This window comes from Cherax quadricarinatus, chromosome 4 (assembly GCF_038502225.1).
Source record: "Cherax quadricarinatus isolate ZL_2023a chromosome 4, ASM3850222v1, whole genome shotgun sequence".
Lineage (NCBI taxonomy): Eukaryota > Metazoa > Arthropoda > Malacostraca > Decapoda > Parastacidae > Cherax > Cherax quadricarinatus.
The window spans coordinates 20,902,945-20,918,249 of record NC_091295.1 but is presented as its reverse complement, the minus strand read 5'-3'; the positions used below and the strand labels follow the sequence as shown (position 1 = coordinate 20,918,249).

The 15,305-nt window shown below is 41.7% G+C and overlaps 1 protein-coding gene across 6 annotated transcripts in view; it reads left to right on the top strand.

Moving 5' to 3' along the window:
- The window catches only part of LOC128684392 (vesicle transport protein GOT1B), a 135,778-nt gene that overhangs the window by 7,258 nt on the left and 113,215 nt on the right, over positions 1–15,305 (top strand). For all 6 annotated transcript variants that reach the window (XR_011393315.1, XR_011393314.1, XR_011393312.1 and 3 more), the window contains exon 2: positions 12,875–12,966. Coding sequence is in view for 2 of the 6 variants with exons in the window: in XM_070095196.1 (XP_069951297.1) it covers positions 12,875–12,966 (92 nt within the window). In the remaining 4 variants the exon portion in view is untranslated. The remainder of the gene's footprint in view (positions 1–12,874; positions 12,967–15,305) is intronic.

Sequence of the window (15,305 nt, the reverse complement as noted above, 5' to 3'; positions counted from 1 at the left end):
TTCCTCCTTGCCCTATACACGAAATCACAGCTTCCCTATCTTCATCAACATTTAACTATTCCTCAAAATATTCCCTCCATCTTCCCAATACCTCTAACTCTCCATTAAATAACTCTCCTCTCCTATTTTTAACTGACAAATCCATTTGTTCTCTAGGCTTCCTTAACTTGTTAATCTCACTCCAAAACTTTTTCTTATTTTCAACAAAATTTATTGAAAACATCTTGCCCACTCTCTCATTTGCTCTCCTTTTACATTGCTTCACCACTCTCTTAACACCTCTCTTTTTCTCCATATACTCTTCCCTCCTTGCATCACTTCTACTTTGTAAAAACTTCTCATATGCTAACTTTTTCTCCCTTACTACTCTCTTTACATCATCATTCCACCAATCGCTCCTCTTCCCTCCCACACCCACTTTCCTGTAACCACAAACTTCTGCTGAACACTTTAACACTACATTATTAAACCTACCCCATACCTCTTCGACCCCATTGCCTATGCTCTCATTAGCCCATCTATCCTCCAATAGCTGTTTATATCTTACCCTAACTGCCTCCTCTTTTAGTTTATAAACCTTCACCTCTCTCTTCCCTGATGCTTCTATTCTCCTTGTATCCCATCTACCTTTTACTCTCAGTGTAGCTACAACTAGAAAGCGATCTGATATATCTGTGGCCCCTCTATAAACATGTACATCCTGAAGTCTACTCAACAAGTCTTTTATCTACCAATACATAATCCAACAAACTACTGTCATTTCGCCCTACATCATATCTTGTATACTTATTTATCCTCTTTTTCTTAAAATGTGTATTACCTATAACTAAACCCCTTTCTATACAAAGTTCAATCAAAGGGCTCCCATTATCATTTACACCTGGCACCCCAAACTTACCTACCACACCCTCTCTAAAAGTTTCTCCTACTTTAGCATTCAGGTCCCCTACCACAATTACTCTCTCACTTGGTTCAAAGGCTCCTATACATTCACTTAACATCTCCCAAAATCTCTCTCTCTCTCCTCTACATTCCTCTCTTCTCCAGGTGCATACATGCTTATTATGACCCACTTTTCGCATCCAACCTTTACTTTATTTAATCTTCATAATTCTTGAATTTACACATTCATATTCTCTTTTCTCCTTCCATAACTGATCCTTCAATATTACTGCTACCCCTTCCTTTGCTCTAACTCTCTCAGATACTCCAGATTTAATCCCATTTATTTCCCCCCACCGAAACTCCCCTACCCCCTTCAGCTTTGTTACGCTAAGGGCCAGGACATCCAACTTCTTTTCATTCATAACATCAGCAATCATCTGTTTCTTGTCATCCGCGCTACATCCACACACATTCAAGCATCCCAGTTTTATAAAGTTTTTCTTCTCTTTTTTAGTAAATGTCTACAGGAGAAGGGGTTACTAGCCCATTGCTCCCGGCATTTTAGTCTCCTCATACGACACGCATGGCTTACGGAGGAAAGATTCTTTTCCACTTCCCCATGGACAATAGAAGAAATAAAGAAGAACAAGAGCTATTTAGAAAAAGGAGAAAAAACCTAGATGTATGTATATATATATGCATGTGCGTGTCTGTGAAGTGTGACCAAAGTGTAAGTAGGAGTAGCAAGATATCCCTGTTATCTAGTGTGTTTATGAGACAGAAAAAGAAACCAGCAATCCTACCATCATGCAAAACAGTTACAGGTTTTTGTTTCACAGTCATCTGGCAGGACGGTAGTACTTCCCTGGGTGGTTGCTGTCTACCAACCTACTACCTATGGTACATATGTTCCTCATAAAGCTGTTTAGGAAGAAGGAAGAGTCCACCAGCCCCTTCTGGGAGGGCTAAGTCCCTCAGAGGGCTGAGGGGGCTGAGAGATACCCCCTTTACTGCAGAATTTTCTCCACATATTGCCCTTGCACATGACATTTTCACTGTCTCCAGCCTTCTTGCTGGAGGCAGTGGAGTGTTGGTACCACTATACTCTCATATATTTTCCTTTTTGCCTCCATGGATAACATTCTTTGTCTCCACAGATGCCTTAGTACACCACCCACATTTTTCCCCTTGTCAGTTCTGTTGTTCATATCTCTCATAGACCCCTCTGCTGACAAATCCACTCATAAACATCCAACACATTCACTTCTTCCATACTCCCTCCTTCCAGTCTGATATCCAATCTTTAATTACCTAAATTTTTTGTTACCCTCATCATCTTGCTTTTTCCTATGTTTACTTTTAATTTCCTTCTTTTACTTACCCTCCCAAATTCATAGACTAACCTTTGGAACTTCTCTTCAGAATCTCGAAAGAGCAGTGTCATCAGCAAAAAACAACTGCGACAACTCTCATTTTGTATTAGGTTCTTGATCTTTTAATAATACACCTCTTTCCAACACCCTAGCATTCCCTTCTTTTACAATCTATCTATAATTATGTTAAACACCTGTAGTGACATCACGCATCCCTGTCTAAGGCCTACTTTTACTGGAAAATAATCTTCCTCTTTTCTACATACCCTAACCTAAGCCTCACTATCCTCATAAAAGCTGTTAACTGCTTTAAGTAACCTATCACCCATTCCATACAGTTGTATCTTGTGCCACATTACTTTCCTATCCATCCTATTATATGCCTTTTCTAAATCCATGAATGCAACAAAAGCTTCCCTATCCTTATACAGTGGACCCTCGACCAACGATATTAATCCGTTCCTGAGAGCTCATCGTTAATCGAAATTATCGTTAGTCGAGTTAATTTTCCCCCTAAGAAATAATGGAAATCAAATTAATCCGTGCAAGACACCCAAAAGTATTGAAAAAAAAAATTTTTACCACGTGAAATATTAATTTTAATATGCACAAACTGAAAAAGACATGCACAGTTACATGACACTTACTTTATTGAAGATCTGGTGATGATTGATGGGATGGGAGGAGGGGAGAGTGTTGATGGTGTTAGTGTTTAGAAGGGGAATCCAATTCCATTAGGACTTGAGGTGGCAAGTCCTTTTTCAGGGTTACTTCCCTTCTTTTAATGCCACTAGGACCAGCTTGAGAGTCACTGGACCTCTGTCGCACAACATAACTGTCCATAGAGGCCTGTACCTCCCGTTCCTTTATGACATTCCTAAAGTGTTTCACAACATTGTCAGTGTCACAATTAAACACTTGTTCAGGTTTCAATTCTTCACTGTCTATGTACTCCTTGAATTCCTGCACATATTTTTCAGCTGCTTTTTGGTCCAAACTGGCAACCTCACCATGCCTTATCACACTATGTATGCCACTACGATTCTTAAATCTCTCAAACCAACCTTTGCTGGCCTTAAATTCACTCGCATCACCACTAGTTGCTGGCATTTTTCTAATTAAATAGTCATGCAACTTCCTAGCCTTTTCACATATGATCGCTTGAGAGATGCTATCTCCTGCTATCTGTTTTTCGTTTATCCACACCAATAACAGTCTCTCAACATCATCTATCACTTGCAATCTCAGTTTCGAAAACATAGTTGCACATTTGGCAAGAACAGCTTCCTTGATCGCCGTTTTCTTGGCCACAATAGTAGCGATGGTTGATTGGGGTTTTGTGTACAACCTGGCCAGCTCAGAGACACGCACTCCACTTTCATACTTACCAATGATCTCTTTCTTCAAATCCATGGTAATTCTCACCCTTTTTGCTGTAGGGTTGGCACTAGAAGCTTTCTTGGGGCCCATGGTGACTTATTTTGCAGGTGCAATCACTAAAAAGGCTGTGATAATATGAAATGTTCCGATTGTATGGTTGGAAGCGACCACGGTGGCTGGCTGGCTTGTAAACACTGGCCAGAAGTGGACGCGTCTTGGACGGAACGAATAGCGTTGGTCGAGTTTTTCAGTGCTAGTCGAGGCAAAATTTTTGCGTTAAAATGTATCGCTAGTCGGATTTATCGTTAATCGATGCCAACATTGGTCGAGGGTCCACTGTATAACTAAATATTATTCACTTATATGCTTCATTGTGAATACTTGGTCTACTCATACCTCACCCTTCCTAATACAACTTTGTTCATCTTCAGTCCTGCTCTCTGTCTTACCCTTAACTTTTTTTTTTTTTTAGTAATAGCTCAACCATACACAAGGCCTGGTCACAGACTGTGCTGCGGGGGGCGTTGATCCCCGAAACCCTCTCCAGGTGTATACTTGGTATTCTCAGCAGGCTTATTTCTCTATCGTGAATTTACATTAAGAAAGATTAGTTTTGTCATAGCATGCACCACACCTAATATCTATACATAATATAATACGTACAGTGGAACCTCGGTTTTCGTTATTAATTCGTTCCAGAAAGTCTGACGAAAACTGAACTCAACGAAAACTGAAGCAAATAATAATGTAAATCCAATTAATCCGTAATCCGTTCCAGACATCCAAAAGTATTAACAAAAAAATAAATTTTATAGAGAATAACTATAGTTTTACATAGAGAAAACTGAGAAATAAATATAAAGGACTAATGAAATTGATAAATGAACATTTAACATCACTGTTACCTTTATTGAGGACTCCTATTGGAGTATGGAAGACAGCGAGGAGGGGAGAGGGAGGAGAGGTTATCTACCACCATCACTACCACCCTCTACCACCATCACTACCACCCTCTACCACCATCACTACTGCCCTCTACCACCATCACTACTGCCCTCTACCACCATCACTACCGCCCTCTACCACCATCACTACCGCCCTCTACCACCATCACTACCGCCCTCTACCACCATCACTACCGCCCTCTACCACCATCACTACCGCCCTCTACCACCATCACTACCACCCTCTACCACCATCACTACCGCCCTCTACCACCATCACTACCGCCCTCTACCACCATCACTACTGCCCTCTACCACCATCACTAATGCCCTCTTCCACCATCACTACCGCCCTCTTCCACCATCACTACCGCCCTCGACCACCATCACTACCGCCCTCGACCACCATCACTACCGCCCTCGACCACCATCACTACCGCCCTCGACCACCATCCCTACCACCCTCGACCACCATCACTACCACCCTCGACCACCATCACTACCACCCTCGACCACCATCACTACCACCCTCGACCACCATCACTACCACCCTCTACCACCATCACTACCACCCTCTACCACCATCACTACCACCCTCTACCACCCTCTACCACCATCACTACCACCCTCTACCACCATCACTACCACCCTCGACCACCATCACTACCACCCTCGACCACCATCACTACCACCCTCGACCACCATCACTACCACCATCACTACCACCCTCTACCACCATCACTACCACCCTCGACCACCATCACTACCACCCTCGACCACCATCACTACCACCATCACTACCACCCTCTACCACCATCACTACCACCCTCTACCACCCTCTACCACCATCACTACCACCCTCTACCACCATCACTACCACCATCACTACCACCCTCTACCACCATCACTACTGCCCTCGACCACCATTACTACTGCCCTCTACCACCATCACTATCACCCTCTATCACTATCACCCTCTACCACCATCACTATCACCCTCTACCACCATCACTATCACCCTCTATCACTATCACCCTCTACCACCATCACTATCACCCTCTACCACCATCACTATCACCCTCTACCACCATCACTATCACCCTCAACCACCATCACTATCACTCTCTACCACCATCACTATCACCCTCTACCACCATCACTATCACCCTCTACCACCATCACTATCACCCTCTACCACCATCACTATCACCCTCTACCACCATCACTATCACCCTCTACCACCATCACTATCACCCTCTACCACCATCACTATCACCCTCTACCACCATCACTATCACCCTCTACCACCATCACTATCACCCTCTACCACCATCACTATCACCCTCTACCACCATCACTATCACCCTCTACCACCATCACTATCACTCTCTACCACCATCACTATCACCCTCTACCACCATCACTATCACCCTCTACCACCATCACTACTGCCCTCTACCACCATCACTACTGCCCTCCACCACCATCACTACTGCCCTCCACCACCATCACTACTGCCCTCCACCACCATCACTACTGCCCTCCACCACCATCACTACTGCCCTCCACCACCATCACTACTGCCCTCCACCACCATCACTACTGCCCTCCACCACCATCACTACTGCCCTCCACCACCATCACTACTGCCCTCCACCACCATCACTACTGCCCTCCACCACCATCACTACTGCCCTCCACCACCATCACTACTGCCCTCCACCACCATCACTACTGCCCTCCACCACCATCACTACCGCCCTCCACCACCATCACTACCGCCCTCCACCACCATCACTACCTCCCTCCACCACCATCACTACCACCCTCCACCACCATCACTACCGCCCTCCACCACCATCACTACCGCCCTCCACCACCATCACTACCGCCCTCCACCACCATCACTACCGCCCTCCACCACCATCACTACCGCCCTCTACCACCATCACTACCGCCCTCCACCACCATCACTACCGCCCTCCACCATCACTACCGCCCTCCACCACCATCACTACCGCCCTCCACCACCATCACTACCGCCCTCCACCACCATCACTACCGCCCTCCACCACCATCACTACCGCCCTCCACCACCATCACTACCGCCCTCCACCACCATCACTACTGCCCTCCACCACCATCACTACTGCCCTCCACCACCATCACTACTGCCCTCCACCACCATCACTACTGCCCTCCACCACCATCACTACTGCCCTCCACCACCATCACTACTGCCCTCCACCACCATCACTACTGCCCTCCACCACCATCACTACTGCCCTCCACCACCATCACTACCGCCCTCCACCACCATCACTACCGCCCTCCACCACCATCACTACCGCCCTCCACCACCATCACTACCGCCCTCCACCACCATCACTACCGCCCTCCACCACCATCACTACCGCCCTCCACCACCATCACTACCGCCCTCCACCATCACTACCGCCCTCTACCACCATCACTACCGCCCTCTACCACCATCACTACCGCCCTCTACCACCATCACTACCGCCCTCTACCACCATCACTACCGCCCTCCACCACCATCACTACCGCCCTCCACCACCATCACTACCGCCCTCCACCACGATCACTACCGCCCTCCACCACCATCACTACCGCCCTCCACCACCATCACTACCGCCCTCCACCACCATCACTACCGCCCTCCACCACCATCACTACCGCCCTCCACCACCATCACTACTGCCCTCCACCACCATCACTACTGCCCTCCACCACCATCACTACTGCCCTCCACCACCATCACTACTGCCCTCCACCACCATCACTACAGCCCTCCACCACCATCACTACCGCCCTCCACCACCATCACTACCGCCCTCCACCACCATCACTACCGCCCTCCACCACCATCACTACCGCCCTCCACCACCATCACTACCGCCCTCCACCACCATCACTACCGCCCTCCACCACCATCACTACCGCCCTCCACCACCATCACTACCGCCCTCCACCACCATCACTACCGCCCTCCACCACCATCACTACCGCCCTCCACCACCATCACTACCGCCCTCCACCACCATCACTACCGCCCTCCACCACCATCACTACCGCCCTCCACCACCATCACTACCGCCCTCTTCCACCATCACAGCCACCCTCTTCCACCATCACAGCCACCCTCTTCCACCATCACAGCCACCCTCTTCCACCATCACAGCCACCCTCTTCCACCATCACAGCCACCCTCTTCCACCATCACAGCCACCCTCATCCACCATCACAGCCACCCTCTTCCACCATCACAGCCACCCTCTACCACCATCACAGCCATCCTCTACCACCATCACAGCCACCCTCTACCACCATCACAGCCACCCTCTACCACCATCACTACCCCCCTCCACCACCATCACTACCACCCTCTACTGATGAGAAACAAAGCCAGACTGACTCAGAACGCATGGGATGCTTTGTGTGGGCGTGAGCAGACGCGTTCGGTACAGCGGACCACTGTCAACTTTAAAAAAACCAAGGTGATGAACGAAAACTGGGACAAAATTTTGATGAAAAAAGTCGTCGAAAACCGAATTCGATGAAAACCAGGGCAAACGAAAACCTAGGTTCCACTGTGTCTGTGATTGTTGAGTAATATATATCATGTGGTTCTTAACCCTTTGACTATCGCAACCCCCAATCCTGAGGCGTCTCCTGGTGTCGCAAAATTTCAAAAAAAAAAATATTTTTTTCTTATGAAATGATAGAGAATCTTTTCCCGATTGTAAAGACACCAAAAAAACAAAATTTGATGGAAAACTGACAGAATTACGCTCTCACGAAGTTAGCGACCTCGGCGATATTTACAAATCGGCGATTTTGCCCACTTTGAGCCCTATTTTCGGCTAATTCCATTATTCCAGTCAACCAAACTTATAGCTATTTCTTCAGAACTCCATTTTTTCCATCGATTAAGTACAAGAAACTGCCCATTTACTGATTTCAACTACCCAATAACATGGTCAGAAATTTGCAATTTGGCCAATTTCACGAAAATTAAAAAATATGACAATTTCAAAATAAGGACCAGAATGAACAATGCAGACATTCCTGGCTCTAAAATAACATTTTCTTTGTTCATCAGTCACATCTCCAGGCCCCTGTGATATTACTCTTGCTTTTTATTTTGAAATTTTATTCAAACAAAAAATAGAAGATTTACTGTTATGCAGACTACTGCAATACTGTAATAATTGTAAAAATTACATCAACCCATTCATGACTGCATATTAGAATGGCTATTTGGACATTTGTTGGACAATGACATCATATGTTTACTTTTGAACATCGGCAAAAATTAAACATTTCCCGTACTTTGTGCTCCATTTCCAGGTTATTTTTATAGTAAAATTAATCAAAATCACCTCATATTTCTATAATATGGTTTCCATTCTATCAAATGAGACCAAGAAAACGAGAATACAACCACAAATACTATACGAAAATAAACCACAAAGTCGGCATTTTAATTAAAAAAAACAGTCGGAGTTTTTTTTTCCTCATTATGCACTGCGTGCTCCAGGATTTTTTTTATATGGTGCACACTGACCACACAGACCCATTCTCTCACATGTGGGCCTACCAGCTTTCTCCTGCCTGATTTGAAGCCGCTAGAATTTGAGTATATATACGTCAAACACTGTACCTTGTAAACGTATATATACGGCCGCGACAGTCAAAGAGTTAAACCATAAATAGTCAAAAATATTAATTATGTGATTTCAAAGAAAACTTAATGTGATAGAGACTAAATAAGTTTAGATTCATGCTCAGTGCGTTAAACATAAAACAGCCATTTTTGTTTTGAACTGGATAAAAAGTTAAATTTTGTTGCCTAGTTTTATAGGGGAAAATATGTCACAAATGAGATTCCACAAAGATCAGATTATTACTTTCTCTAATGATATTAACCCTTTCAGGGTCCGTCCCGTAGATCTACGGCTTTACGTTCAGGGTCCAAACCGTAGATCTACGTCATGAGCTCAGCTCACTCTGATAAACTGTGAGTGGTAAATTTGGGCCTAGATATGAGAGAATACATCTATGTGGTATGTGTGCACCACATAAAACAAATCCTGCAGCACACTGTGTATAATGAGAGAAAAAAACTGAGACCATGATTTTCGATTAAAACAGCGACTTTGCAGTGTTTTTTCGTATGTTTTTTATAGTTGTATTTGTGATTTCTTGGTCTCATTTGATAGAATGGAAGACATATTACAGAAATAGAGATAATTTTGATTGGTGTTAGCACTGGAAATGGCTTGAAATTGAGCTCAAAGTGGCGGAAATGTTAAATTTTTGCCGATGTTCAAGAGTAAACAAACGACCTCACACGTCTTATACACGCCAGCTGGTGGGTCTAATATACATTCACAAATGTGGTGATGATATTTATACAATTATTACAATATTGCATAACAGTAAATCTTCTATTTTTTGGTGTGAATAAAAATTCATTATGTGAATAAAAAATCAAAATGGAATTTATTTGTAAAGCCTCAAAACATAACTAATGAACAGAGGAAATGTTAGTTTAGTGCCAGGAATACCTACATTGTTTATTCTGGACCCTATTTTGAAATTGGAATATTTTGAACTTTGTGTTAAATTGGCCAAATTACCAATTTCCAGTCACTTTATTTTGTAGTTGAAACAGTTGACTTGGCGATTTCTTGTGCTCAATCGATAGAATAGAAGTAATACTAGTGAAATAGCTGAGAATTTGATCGACTGGAATAATGTAATTGGCCTAAAATGGGAGTCAAAGTCGGCAAAATCGCCGATTCGTAAATATCGCTGACACATCAAAATTCACGAGAGCATAATTTCGTCAATTTTCCGTAAAATTTCGTACTTTTTGTTTTATTACATTCACATAAAGATTCTCTACCATTTCATAAGAAAAAATAACAATTTTTTTTTTTTGAAAATTCCTGGACACTGGGGCACCACTTCAGATTTTGGCCTTGGACCCTGAAAGGGTTAATTGTATATAATACAGCTTGCATTAAAAGCTTACAAAGTCTCAGAATAAAGTGATATGAATGTAGAAAGGAGTGCTCAGGGTAAGTTTCTGAACCTACATAGTGTATAGGTAGACTAAAATTCAAAACTATTCAACACATCCAAAGGAAAATATGTATTGCAAATACTCTAGGTAATAACTAAGATGTAGAGATCTAGAAATGTCAGTGTGTGTGAAAATGTTAATATGCAGTAAAATTGCAGTCTTCAATTGATATTTAGCCAGTGTAGAATGAGATTGAAGAGAAATTCGGTTTTCTTGAAATTTTCCTTTATTGTTATTTAAATGTTATTAAGATACACATTTTGAGTTTTCATTAAATGTAAAATATATCAAAAGTATTTGTGTTTTGAATTCATAACAGTTGTTCTTAGAAATTAACTGCTTTTGTAATAACGATGCACTCCAGGAGGATTTGGACAAATTAATGTCTTGTTCTGATAAGTGGCAGATGAAGTTCAGTGTGGACAAGTGTGAAGTCCTAGTCTTTGGGAATGAAAATAACCCTCAAAGTTATAAGCTAGATGACGTAGATCTTGATTACACACAGTATGAAAAGGACCAGGGAGTCATGGTAAGCAGAAATCTAAAGTAAAGACAACAGTGCTTAAGTGTGCACAGTAAGGCTAATAAATTGCTAGGATTTATTTCAAGTGTAAGTAACAGGAGTCCAAAAGTTATTTTGTGCATAAATGGTGTATGGTACCGACTAGATGCAGAATTAGACATGTGCAACATCTGGGTATCTTTATTTGTAGACGTTTTGCCATCCAGTGTGAAGGATTATATACAAAAGATGAGGGTAATCAGTCCCTCAGCCTTGGAGTTAGTGAACAGCACTGTAGTCTTGAAGGAACTGAGGCACAGTCATGGAGCTTGGTGCTTTTATACTGGCAACAGGTGTAGGACGTTGCTCAGATGAAGGCATTGTCACTGGTAGGCAGGAATCCCCAGTGGAAGTAGGTCATACCCAAGGAATGGGGCAGAAGTAAGAAATAAGGTTGTGTTGATGTCATCTGTACAAAGATTCCCTGATGTTGCAGTGTTTGACAGGTTGTACATAAATGGTATATAATACCAACAAGATGCAGAATTAGATGCACGTGCAACATCTGAGTATCTTCATGTGTAGAAGTTTTGCCAGCCATGGGCTTTATCAATACAAGGACATAATGTGAAGAATTATACTCAAAAGATGAGGTAATCATTCCCTCAGCCTTGTAGTTGGTGAACAGCTACTCAGATGTTGCACATGTGTCTAATTCTGCATCTTGTTGGTATTGTATACCATTTATGTACAACTTGTCAGACACTGACACATCATGGAATTTTGGTATAAAGGACATCTACACAGTTTTATTTGTTACTTCTGACCCATTCCTTGGGTATGACCTACTTCCACTGGGGATTCCTACCTACCAGTGACAATGCCTTCATCTGCTGCATGTCCTACACCTGTCACCAGTATAAAAGTGCCAAGCTCCATGACTGTGCTTCAGTTCCTTCAAGATTACAGAGCTGTTCACCATCTCCAAAGCTGTCCTTGTATTGTACTGATAAAACCACTTGCTGGCAAAATGTCTACAAATAAAGATACCCAGATGTTGCACATGTCTAATTCTGTAAAAGTTATTGTACAGTTCTATACATCACTGGTAAAGCCTCACTTGGATTATGCTGCTCAGTTTTGGTCTCCTTGCTACAGGATGGATATAAATTCATTGGAGAACATACAAAGAAGGATGACTAAAATGATTCACTGTATAAGGAATCTCCCAAATGAAGATAGACTTAAATCCTTGAATTTTCACTTTCTTGAGAGACGTAGAATGAGAGGAGATATCATGGAAGTGTGTAAGTGGAAGATGGGCATAAACAAAGGTGATAATTAATAAAATACTGAGGATATCGAATGAGGTAAGAACCAGAAATAACAGATTTAAGTTAGATAAATTTAGGTTTAGAAGAGACATAGGCAAGTATCGGTTTTCAAACAGTTGTCGATGTCTTCCAAGTAGGGTAATCAAGGCTAGGGCCCTGAGTAGCTTTAAAAGGATATTGGACAAATATATGAGTGGGAGGGGCTGGGTTTGATTGGTGTCATAGGTAAGGGCATAAATTCTTGGGTAGCTTTGGTAAGGGGTGTTTTTGATAAGGACCTACATTGTATGGGCCAGTAGGCCTTCTGCAGTGTTCCTTCATTCTTATGTTATGTAATTTTTCAGAGATTGGTGTGGGCTTTGCTGCCTTTGGAGTCACCTTCATCTTCTTAGGTGTCATTCTTTTCTTTGATAAAGGACTCTTGGCCATTGGTAATGTAAGTTTTTGATGGTAAATTGTTGGTCTTTGAAGGAATGAAATAAGTAGCATAGGGGGAATTTTTTCAATAATGTAACAAATTGTGTAAAGACATCATGTTGTTTTAACCCTATGATGCCACTTGGCTGACCTAGGTTTGAACCCACATGATTCCTTGTTCAATTTAGACTTTTTGAGCATACCTGTACTTGTGAAACTTTCGAGTCAATATAATACTATACATCAAAGACTAAGAAGTTTATTAAGCATGGTAAATGTTTGCACAAAGGAGTATAACAATTGGATGTACAACTGTACATACCAAAGGCCCCTTTATATGCAGAGCACTTTGGGCAAACTTAAGACTAACTTTGGGTTAATAAGACAATAACATTGCAGTAATTTTATACTTATGGTTATTAGGTGAGTTTACAATGAATACAAGAGAATTGAATAGTCTATTAGTTCATGCTATATGGCTTTAATAAGTTTGGTAGAGAGGAATTACAGTTTTGATTATTAACCTAAGGCAGACACAATGGAATGATTAACATTTGAGAGGATTACAGATATTGAGAGTAAGTATATATTGATTATAATGTTTTACCTATGTTGATGATATTGAGCAAATGCATGTTTAGTTTTTATATATGTATTTATGATGGGCTGGAATAGGTTAACTAGATAAGGTGTTTTTTAACTGTAGTTTTAACCCTTTCAGGGTCCGTGCCGTAGATCTACAGCTTTACGTTCAGGGTCCAAACTGTAGATCTACGCCATGAGCTCAGCTCACTATGATAAGCTGTGAGTGGTAAATTTGGGCCTAGATATGAGAGAATACATCTATGTGGTATGTGTGCACCACATAAAACAAATCTTGCAGCACACACTGTATAATGAGAGAAAAAAAACTGAGACCATGATTTTCAATTAAAACAGCGATTTTGCAGTGTTTTTTCGTATGTTTTTTATAGTTGTATTTGAGATTTCTTGGTCTCATTTGATAGAATGGAAGACATATTACAGAAATAGAGATGATTTTGATTGGTTTTAACACTGGAAATGGCTTGAAACTGAGTTCAAATTAGCAGAAATGTTAAATTTTTGCTGATGTTCAAGAATAAACAAACGACCTCACACATCTAACACACGCCAGCTGATGGGTCTAATATACATTCACAAATGTGGTGATGATATTTATACAATTATTACAATATTGCATAACAGTAAATCTTCTATTTTTTTTGGTTTGAATAAAAAATCATTATGTGAATAAAAAATCATAATGGAATTCATTTGTGAAGCCTCAAAACATAACTGATGAACAGAGGAAATGTTAGTTTAGTGCCAGGAATGCCTGCAGTGTTTATTCTGGACCCTATTTTGAAATTGGAATATTTTGAACTTTGTGTTAAATTGGCCAAATTACCAATTTCCAATCACTTTATTTTGTAGTTGAAACAGTTGACTTGGCAATTTCTCGTGCTCAATCGATAGAATAGAAGTAATACTAGTGAAATAGCTAAGAACTTGGTCGACTGGAATAATGTAATTGGCCTAAAATGGGAGTCAAAGTCGGCAAAATCGCCAATTCGTAAATATCGCTGACACATCAAAATTCGCGAGAGCATAATTTCATCAGTTTTCCATCAAATTTTGTACTTCTTGTTTTATTACCTTCAGAAAAAGATTCTCTACTATTTCATAAGAAAAAATATTTTTTTTTTTTTTTTTAAATTCTTGGACCCTGGTGCATACTTTGAAATTTGGCCTCTGGACCCTGAAAGGGTTAACCCTTTGGGGGTTTCAAACGTACTAGTACGTCTTACGACCTAGGGTTTTTGACGTACTAGTACGCCTAAATTCTAGCGCCCTCAAATCTAGTGAGAGAAAGCTGGTAGGCCTACATATGTAAGAATGGGTCTATGTGGTCAGTGTGCGCAGTATAAAAAAAAATCCTGCAACACACAGTGCGTAATGAGAAAAAAAAAACTTGGACCGTGTTTTTGGATTAAAACAGCGACTTTGCACTGTATTTTCGTATGGTATTTATTGTTGTATTCTAGTTTTCTTGGTATCATTTTATAGAATGGAAGACATATTACAGAAATTGAGATGATTTTGACTGGTTTTACAATGAAAAGTGCCTTGAAATTGAGCTCAAAGTAGCAGAAATGTTTGATTTTTACCAAAGTTCAAAAGTAAACAAATCATGCAAAGTGTCCAATACACATCAACTGGCGAGTCTGATGTTCTTTCACAAGTGCGCTGATATTATTTTTACCATTTCTACACTAATGCAGTAGTCTGCATAACAGTAAATCTTATTTCTTTTGTAAGAATAAAAATTCGAAGTGG